The sequence below is a fragment of the Somniosus microcephalus genome, chromosome 6, assembly GCF_052327205.1.
Source record: "Somniosus microcephalus isolate GS21.2 chromosome 6, FLI_Smic_1.0, whole genome shotgun sequence".
NCBI classification, from domain to species: Eukaryota; Metazoa; Chordata; class Chondrichthyes; order Squaliformes; family Somniosidae; genus Somniosus; species Somniosus microcephalus.
In genome coordinates this window covers 228,462,778-228,473,349 of record NC_140992.1, presented here as the reverse complement: position 1 = coordinate 228,473,349, position 10,572 = coordinate 228,462,778, and the positions used below count along the sequence as shown (strand labels likewise).

General features: G+C 38.5%; 1 protein-coding gene across 2 annotated transcripts in view; it reads right to left on the bottom strand.

Annotated features, from left to right (window-relative positions):
* Positions 1 to 240: 240 nt before the first annotated feature.
* The window catches only part of shcbp1 (SHC SH2-domain binding protein 1), a 47,601-nt gene continuing 37,269 nt past the window's right edge, over positions 241 to 10,572 (bottom strand). For both annotated transcript variants that reach the window (XM_085991528.1, XM_085991529.1), the window contains 4 exons: positions 9,067 to 9,185; positions 5,107 to 5,193; positions 3,894 to 4,044; positions 241 to 1,529 (listed from right to left, as the gene is read on the bottom strand). In XM_085991528.1, coding sequence (XP_085847654.1) covers positions 1,174 to 1,529; positions 3,894 to 4,044; positions 5,107 to 5,193; positions 9,067 to 9,185 — 713 coding nt within the window. In that variant the 3' untranslated portion in view covers positions 241 to 1,173. The remainder of the gene's footprint in view (positions 1,530 to 3,893; positions 4,045 to 5,106; positions 5,194 to 9,066; positions 9,186 to 10,572) is intronic.

The following is a 10,572-nucleotide window of genomic DNA, read 5'->3' as shown; positions in this document are numbered from 1 at the left end:
TTGTAATCTAAAAAGGAAGCCAATTAGATATTTAATTAAAACTGCTTGCAGTGTAATTAGGTTTTATTTGGAATAAGGATCCCAGTAATGAATTCAATAAAGATTAGTCATTAACTGCAGCTGGCAGTGGCAAGAACTGAAAAAAGCAAGAAAGGAGATAAAAAAGTTAAAAGTTCTGTTGACAATGCAAATTAAATAAGCCCCATTTGCAAACATAGCATAAATAAATACTGCATAAAATATATGTATTCTCATGTTTATTCTCAATAAAATGCCCTTTATACAATAGTGAAATGGGTATCAATTCATTAATACAGTTACATGATTTCACCTGGTGAAATTATCAAGCATTTTTCTTCTTTCAATAAAACATAAATACTAAAGTTCACAACTCAGTGCAAAGCACGTATATTAAATAAAGGCTAATTATTCAAAGTGGATAATAGAAAATAAACTATGGAGTGACAGGAAAAAAACAGCCAGCCACAAGTTGGGTTGGTTGGAGCTATTTATTTTCCATAAAACTTAGCTGTCCTGAACTAGAATGAAAAGCAGGGGTGAGGAAAGAATCAAGGTAGATGAACATAGTGGTGAAAATAAAAGGGACAGAAATTAATGAAGGTGCAGAAATAAACTGTGGCTGTAAAATAAGCTGTCTGGGGAAGGAAGAGGGCCGCCAAGGCATTCTTGGGATTTGTACAATAGCTGCACATTTTGGGATCAATAGTTCCAGTAGTGACGTGAAAATTCATGAATACCAAGCATAACCCACTACTATAAACCTTACATTTAGAAGTTATATTTTACACAGCTGATTGAATTGTGACAAAGCAACAAGTGTCTTTCTGCAGTTTATGAAGATGTATTTCTAAATGACCTTCAACACTACACAATTATCAATTGGCAATAATTCAGCTATAATTACATAGTATTTGAACAAATAGGTTCTGAGCTGGAACGATGACAAACCTGATTAAATACACTTAGAATGTAGGACTCAATCAAAAAAGAATTCCACCAATTGTTTGCTGGGCACTGTGATTTTGCTATTTTGCACACACAAATGTACAACTTAACTTAAAGCTGATGAAAAATATTAAGTTTATACAACTGCTTTTAAAATTATGTACAAATGTATTTTATACTTCAGAGTTTATATACATGACAATGAAGTTAACAGTACACAATTCCAAAACTTCCTTTTCCATTTTTCTTGAAATGATTACCCACAATGGATGGAAACATTTCTTGCGACATTAAGTCATTCACCTCAGAATCCACTGTCTCATTTAATCTACTTCTGGACTGTTCCCTCTTTGTTGCAGAAGTAGAAATTAGTTCATTTGTTACAGCTTCATCACATTCAGCAGTGTTAGAAGGATTCAATACAACAGTTTGTTCACATTTGTTAGAACTACACTCCTCAATTAATATATGTGGTATATTTTGTGTTCCACAACAGCCAGAATTTAACTCCAAATTGTGTTTATTGAAGTCACTCTGTGGATTCGGTTTTTGCTCTGCATCACCTAAAGGATACAAAGTCAGTGAGAGAAATATTCAGACTTTTTATTCTGTATATTGTACATTTTTCTGGCTACAGATAAAGCGTGCCATAGTAATGTGTTATTGATTTAATTCTCTTTACTAACCGAGCTGGCTTTCACACTGGTCGTTAGGGGTGTGTGAACAGTACTTCAACTTATGTTTCCAGATAACAAAACTGGATGTTTGCAGAAATATTCAATTTCTGCAAAAATCAACTTGGTACTGGGGAAAGGGAAAATAAAACACTCACTAAATTACAACCAAAGCAAGTTTCTAATTCACTCAAACATTCTGCAAATATTGTAGCAAAATAATTTGAAGATTGCACAGTAATTTGGTAAACACTGTATCTAGACAGATCCAAGGTAGGCAACAATGGCAAGGCCATCCTTCGTTACCCTGAAAAGGTAGTGGAGAGCCTTGCAGTCCTTGTGGTGATGCCGTTACCACAATAGTGTTAGGTAGACAATTCCAGAAAAAGGGGGGGTGTATGACAGATGTCAGCTTGATAATACAAGGGAGAATCAGGCTGAATATAAAAAGTAGAGAAGTGAAAAAGGAAATAAGAGGGGCAAAGAGATAGTACGAGAATAGATTGGCAGCAAGGTCTTCTATAGGCATATTAACAATAAAAGGATTGTCAGAGAAACAGTGGGGCCGATTAGGGACCAAAATGGAGATCTATTGGTGGAGGCAAAAGGCATGGTTGAGGTAGACTTTGCAGGTGTAGTCTCAATGGGCCGAATGGCCTCCTTCTGTGCTGTACTATGCTATGATTCTATGATCCATTTCTGATCATGTACATACATCTCCATGGTAGAGGTCATGGGAAGGGAGGTGCTATCGAAGTAACCTTGAGTTACAAAAAGAAAATACTGCAGATGCTGGAAATCTGAAATAAAAACAGAAAATGCTGGAGATACTCAGCAGGTCAGGCAGCATCTGTGAAGAGAGAAACAGAGTTAACATTTCAGGTCGATGACCTTTTGTCAGAACTGGAAAAAAGCAGGAAATGGAACAGATTTTTAAGTGTAGTGTCTGGGAAATGGGGGAGGGATAAAAGAATAAGGGAAGATCTGTGATAGGATGGGAGGCAGGAGAGATTAAGAGATATTCAAGGCAAAAGGAGATGGTAATGGGACAGGTTAAGAAACAAAGGATGGCTCTAGATGAAGTGTAAATTGCGCTGGCAGAATGAAAGACAGCTGCCATGTGGGAGAGAAGAACAGAAGGCCAAACAAAAAGTGTGGATAAAATAAAAAATATATATACACGATAGGGGCCGGGGTTATGATCTGAAATTGTTGAACTCTATGTTGAGTCCAGAAGGCCATAAAGTGCCTAATCGAAAGAAGAGGTGCTGTTCCTCGAGCTTACGCTGAGCTTCAGTGGAACAATGCAAGAGGCCGAGGACAGTTAGGTCTCAGTGGGAGTGGAGCGGTGAATTAAAGTGACAGGCGACCGGAAGCTCGGGGTCCCCTGGACGGACTGAACCTTATGAGTTATTGCAGAGCATCCTGTAGATAGCACATACTATAGCCACAGTGCACCGGTGATGGAAGGGGGTGCATGTTGATTCGTATAGCAGAGGCACTGATGAAGCAAACTGCTTTGTCCTGAATGGTGCCAAGCTTCGAGTGTTATTGAAGCTGCACTCATCTGGGTGTGTATTCAATCACATTGCTGATTGGAGTGTTATAGATGATGGAAATACTTTGAGGGTCAGGAAGTAAATCATTCTCTGGTCTGCTTTTGCAGCCACGTTGATATGGCTCGACCAATTCGGCATCTGATAAATGGTGATCCCAAGATGTTGATGGGGGGACTCAGCATTGGTGGTACCATTGAAGGCCATGTGGAGATGACTGGGCTCTCTCTTGTTCAAGATAGTTATTACCTGACACTTCTGTGGCATGAATGTTACCTGCCATTTTTCAGCCCACGCTTGGATGTTATCCAAGTACTGCTGTGTGCAGACATAAGTTGTTTCATAATTAGAGGAGTTGTGAATGGAACTGAACACTGGAACTAACAGCCCCTCTCCTGAGCATATGATGGAGGGAAAGTCTCCAACATTTCCTGTGTACGAAATGCATTTTACACTAAAATATATAAATATTGCACTGCCAGCTCATTCAATATATTCAAAGATTATTCATTGTAGATTATGATTTACATATTACGTAGTATTTATAGCACAGAAACAGGCCTTTCGGCCCAACAGGTCTATGCCGGTGTCTATGCTCCACGCAAGCCTCCTTCCAACCTCCTTTCTTCCTGGTTCAGATCACATAAGTAACAAACTTTAAAAATAAAGCAATTTACAAGAATTCTTTTCCACTTACTTGCGGGTTGCATTAACATTGCAAAAGGAGGTTTCTTTTTTGCAAAGTGCATTGCAAATTTGGTCATTGTGATACCGTAGTCTTCGTGGTTATGAATCAGATTGTTCATCATGGTTATTTTTGGCATCTCATATAGTTGTTCCATGAAATTCTGCAACAAATTTCAAGTACAAATGAATTACCTTGGCATTCTTCCGAACAGTTTTATGGCACAGGTACAGGTTACACCTGGTTGTAGGATGCTTTCTTACACATGCTAAAATACCATTATCAAGCACAGTATGGATATGTGCGCATCTCTTTTCTTCTCTCTAATGCTCCCTGTAAGCTGTGCGGCCACGCAGTACACCAGGGATCCTGCGCAGCCGGCTTTTGAATGCAAAAACGGAGCATGTGCAATATTTTGAATGGCCCGCGCAGCCCCTTAAAAGGGGCCATGCAGCGCCAAAAAAAATTAAAGGGAACAATGTCTCTTTCTCCCTCCTCCACCCACATTCTGTGTGATCTCTGCCTTAGAGCCCTGGGGAGATTCAGTTTTTATTAATTTCAGCAAAAGAAATTCCTTCAGCAGCAGGTTCAAATACTTGAATGGGGTATTTCAATAAATACGGGGGTAGATTTTCAACTTGCCACCAGGGCGTAAAACAGCCGTTGCAGATCGGCCACTTGTTATAGAAACCACTTGATTGAAATGAATATGAAAATTCTCTATAATAGGCTGCCAATCCACAAAGAAAGTTTTATGCCCAAGTGGCAAGTTGAAAATTTACCCCAGAATATTTAACTCTCATTTAGCAAAAATGTAAATATTTCACCAGTAACAGAAATTATTTGAACATCTAACCACACAGCTTGAAAACATGAATTGAGATATGTCAAAGATTTTTTAAAAATTAATCCAACTATATAATCTAAAATATAGTACTGACCCATCCTGGGTTAACTATAGCATAATTTAGAAGCTATTTCTATTCCCCACTGTTTAATTGCCTAACCTCTGCACCCCTTCAACTGCCTCCCTACATCCTTGTGCCTCCCTCTACTTTTAATAATCTACTCCAAACCTATCTTTTTGACCAAACTTTTGGTCATCCTTGCAACTTGGCTTTTGTTTCCTCATCTATTAGATTTCTTTTTGCATTTAAGGCACAATATCAATGCAAGTTGCTACTGTTGTTGTATTGTTTACATTCCCAAGTACTATTTGGCTTACCTTAATAAGTATTCCTTCCTTGCAGTGATGTATATCATTGCCAAACAGCTCGCTTGTGCTGCTAGGGTAAATTTCAAGGCCCGCCCCCTGTTGAATACCACAACATTTTAGTTCTTTTCCTATTAATCTTCTGTGTAAATCAAAGTTTTTATTGCCTTAATCCTTTCCCATGAAACACACATCCAAAGACAGTACAGGTAGACTATCCTTTATCCGCACTTCCGAAAACCAAAAACCTCTAAAAACCGAAAGTTTTTTCGTGGCACGTAAGTCGTGCGCACGACATGACCAGAGTGGCGCCAAACATGACAGGAGTTGTCCGGGAGCTCTGCCTTTCCCTGTGAGCAGGACAGAGGGTCACAGAGTTCCCTCCTGGGCCAGAGATTGCAGGCCGAGCCGGGCAGTGTGAAGGAGGTACCGGGAGAGTGAACCCAACAATACAGCAGCCCGTCCGATAGTCTTTTCTTCTTCCCCCCCCCCCCCCCGGACCTGATTTGCGGGCCAGCTTAGTGTAGGAGTCAGCCGATATCTGGCTTTCCCACAACTGGCGGCGGCAGTCGAGCCCCAGACCCCCGCTAAGTCAAGGAATTCAGATACGGAGCAGGGGGAGCCGGAAACCTCGATCTAATGGCAGAAATCAGCAGCCGTTTTGTTAAGTTTTATTTCTTCCCCTAGCATTTTTTTTTCTTCCCCTAGCATTTTTTTTTATATAAACAGTCAGGCTGTGGAAAGAGTCTCTGTAGCTTAGCAACAGCTTCAGAGACACTTCCAAGGTAGGGCCTGAGTGTTTACAAGCTGTTGCTAAGCAACAGTGTTTGTTGTCAGATACGGAGATGAAAACCTTCTGAAATCCGAAAAATTCCGAAAACCGAAACACAGCTGGTCAAGGTTTTCGGATAAAGGATAGTCTACTTGTAACAGCACATTTCCCACATTAGCTGCAACCAAAATTTTCAATTCACACACTTTCTTTCCAAATTTCTATGACCAATAATTTAGCACTGTGACAGTCATTATTACATTTTTCTGTAATATGTCTAAATACATTGGCCTCAATGAATACTGCCTGCTAAGGAGGTCCACCTAACTTAACTGTTGTTATTTTTCTCTATTCTCATTTACTTCATCCAGTTTCTAATTTTTTGACTTCTGGAAAAAAACATTTCCATAAACTTTTGTTCTTTTGCTTTTCATGATCCAGTTTTACTTTGACCATTGGAATTAAACTATGTGGCAGATAGTTTTACAGTCACTAGTGTTAAACAGACTTCTATTAGAGTTAAATTGGAGGGTGGGGGTGGGAGGGAAATTTTCAAAATCTCACTCATTCTTCCCCAATTCAAAAAAAATCTGAAGAAAGGCAAGAGGTAATTAGGTAGCATTAAACAGAACAGTTGTTCACAAAGACCTTTCATGACAATTTCAAGCAAACCCACCCCCTTCCAAAATTATTATTTTTTAATTGGACAAAATAGGGGTACTTTTTATTGGCAAAAATAATGATTATGCCTGGAGCTAAAGTGATTTGAGACAACGGTATGAAAGGGTTAAATACTGAATGCTTCTTAAAAGATCAGTAAGATAAAAATGATATTAATTGAAAGATACAATTCATTAAAAAACTGTTCCTATGTTCACTGGATCAGCATGAATGCTTTGCAGCTAGAAAAAGGAATATATTTTCTCTGAAACCATAATTCCCTCAATTGTAGTACATCTGAAAAAATGTTTTTGTCCTGGAACAAACTGCTGAAATGTGTGGGGGGGGGGGGGGGGGGTAAGGAATTGCAACAGTCCTTTCAGAAAAAGACACTTCCAGTTAGAAGGTAAGCTGCCCGCTAGTTCTGGTTATGTTGGATTGCCAGAGGAATTTCCTCAGTTATCCTGAATTGACCTCATGTTTGTTTGCCTCTCCCAGGAGGAAGCATGGTAAGGGAGTGGGTGACTTGTGAATGTAGTGGCACCAAGTCTGGATGAGGCAGGCTTGATAGGCCTGATGATAATTACAGCTTAAAATTTTAAACGAGAAAATATTCACAGAAAGCACAATGCTGTAAAAGACAAGTTGACACTTAATGAGTTTAGTTTAACAAATGTAATTTTGCATTGTCTCAAATGACGTGATTAAAATTGCTAACAATTTTAATTATGAACAAATATTCTGCTGCCTCACTGCTAACTGAAAGAGACATTTTAAATCACATTTCTTTAAAGTAATCAAGTTTAAAGCAAAAATCACTATATTCAGCTTATGATGTACATTGTAGTCACAAGAGTGTTTAAGCAATAATTGAACTCTGAAAAGGAAATACAGTAAGACCTTGTGCTAAATTTCTTATGGAGCATGATTGGGTAGAAACCATTGGTTAAAGTTGATCAAAAGTAAAAGGTGTTTGGTAGCACTGTAATCACAACTACAGTGGACCTAAACTGTGGTGTTACTATATGGTACTGTAATACCTTAGGCATATGAATGAAGACAAGTATGTTACAAATAAAGAAATGATGAAATAGAAACAAAAGAAATACAAAGTAAATTCATTGCATCACACAAGGTAAAATTCAGGCAAATAATCAGTGTTGATAATGGAGGTTCTACTGTACCTTTAATAGATAAAATCTTTAAGAAAATGACTTTAAAGGCAGACAAAATATCACTGCTCTCTTCACCTCAAAGCCTGTTGTAACCAGAGATACACCTCCCATATTAAGTTATTCATACTTTATTTCCTCTAGTTTAAAAATACTACTGCTACTTTAAAAAAAAAACACAAATAAAATCCATAGCTGAGTTTTCAAGAAGCAAAAAAAACTGCAACTGCTTCTTGGCTCGAGGAACAGTGCCTCATCTTTCGATTAGGCACTTTACAGCTTTCTGGACTCATTGAGTTCAGCAATTCCCAATTAGAACCACTGCCTCCATTTTTTCGGACAGCAGCCGTTAAGGATTCTGCTATTGCCATTTACACCTCCTCTAGACCCATCTTTTGTTTCTTTACTTGTCCCATTACCATCTCCTTCTGCCTTGCACCATCATCCCTTTTGTCATTTAATCTCTCCTGCCTTCCACCATATCACAGACCTTCCCTTTTGCTCTTCCTCCCCTCCCCCCTTTCCCTGCCACTGTACTTGCTTAAAACCTGTTACATCTCTAACTTTTTCCAGTTCTGATGAAAGGTCATCGGCCTGAAACATTAACTTTGTCTCTCTCGCCACAGATGCTGCCTGACCTGCTGAGTATCTCCAGCATTTTCTGTTTTTATTTGAGATTTCTAGCAGCCGCAGTATTTTGCTTTTGTATTAGTGCTTCTTGGGTCTGCTTTGTTATAAAAATATGTTTTTAAATCCAATTTTTTGATAAAAATGGACACAAGAAAATTAACTAACAGCTTTAGGCTTCCCCATATAATTCTAATACTAAAAGAGAAGGCAATCTATTCCTCAGCATTTACCAGTTCCGCTGAAACCAGTCACAGGGAAGTTCATAGGTATCTCCTCTGATGGCATGACCAAGAGGGAAAAAGAAAATCAACTAAGATCAATCTACATCACTCTTACACACATCCTACCAGCCACAGCAAGTCCATCACACCTCTTTATATCATGCCCAGCTTACTGCCATAGAATAGTGCGTACAACCAGCATAACTAGATGTGCTAAAATTGTAAAGCAGTCATTTCTTGAGAAGCATAGAAAAGTGCATTTCCTGATCAATTATGTAAATTACAAACAAAGAATTGATATTTGTATAGTAGTTAGACTACTGGTTAGTTATAGAAATAATGACTATACAACTGATGCATTTCGATCAAGTTTAGAGCACAGTTGTGTGCTTTAATCATGCTGAAATCTGATATTCTAACATGTCATTATGCAGAAAGCCAAATCAAACCAAAACTCGAAGGATTATCACACCGTTTGAGTATTTTATAGTTCTGAAGATTTGTCATTAGATTATACCTTTGCTCCATACAGGTCACAATTTTTCATCTGCAGTTCTGCTGAGGTTCTCAATACGACTCCTGTAGTGTCACATTGCAGTACACAATTCTCCAGAATAGCCTGGCCCTTGCGGACACCTAAATAGTTAAAATACAATAAACTGCTAATCAGCTTAGATGGTTTAACTTTATTCAGCAGAGTCTAAATTAAATAATGAAGATTTTGTATATATCACCGATTATATAGAACATTGTGTTTTAAAAGCGTAGCTTGTTAATTGAGACAAAATAGGCTAATTAGGAAATTACATCTGATTGTCAGCACCATAAAAGGTCGAGATAATTTAACACATAGCAAAGATTCCACTAAAAGACAGATGTTCCTCCAACATTCAATTGTCAAAGATTTTTGTAGCAGTGATCTTCAGACTAGCTGCACAACAATTAGACAGGCCTTTTAAAATGTTTTCCATTAGTTTTGCCTTTAACATTTGCCTGACACCCAATATAAATTTTAGTCTTTGACCTGTATGTTGGTTAGAAAAAAAATCATCCTGTAGAATCATAGAATCTTGCAGCATAGAAGCAGGCCATTCAGCCTGTCGGGCCTATGCTGGCTCTTTGAAAGAGCTTTCCAATTTAGTCTCACATCCCAGCTTTTTCCCCAGAACATTGCAAATGAGTTCTCTTCAACGACTGTGTTCTCATCTGACAACTTAGGCAGCTCAGATGGAAGTGGTAATTAACCAAACAAAATAAAATCTATAAATGGAATCCTTATAATTAAAATCAAACTCCCCCCCCCCCCTCCATATTTTAAACCCTAAAAATCACCACTGTGCAACTAACCTTGAAGTCAATATTTCAGAAAATAGCAACGACTTATGGCAAATTGGTCTTTGTGTACACTATATGTACAGACAAAAATTTCAGATTCACCATTTGGAATGAAGCAGCAAGAATTGAGGGATAAAGAACTTATCATATTGCTATTACTTGCACTGTCTGTGACCAAGGCTGGGAATTCAACATCCAGGGGTATTCAATATTCAGGAAGGACAGGCAAAAAGGAAAAGGAAGTGGGGTAGCATTGCTGGTTAAAGAGGAGATTAACAATAGTAAGGAAGGATATTAGCTCTGATGTAGAATCTGTATGGGTAGAGCTGAGAAATACCATGGGGCAGAAAACATTAGTGGGACTTGTATACAGACCCCCAAACAGTAATGCTGAGGTTGGGGATGGCATTAAACGGGAAATTAGAGACGCGTGCAATAAGGGCACAGCAGTTATCATGGGTGACGTTAATCTACATATAGATTGGGCTAACCAAATTAGTAACAATACTGTGGCGGAGGAATTCCTAGTGTATATGGGATGGTTTCCTGGACCAATATGTCGAGGAACCAACTAGAGATCATGCCATCTTAGACTGGGTATTATGTAATGAGAAAGGATTAATTAGCAATCTTGTCGTGCGAGGCCCCTTGGGGAGGAGCGATCATATGATAAAATTCTTCATTAAGA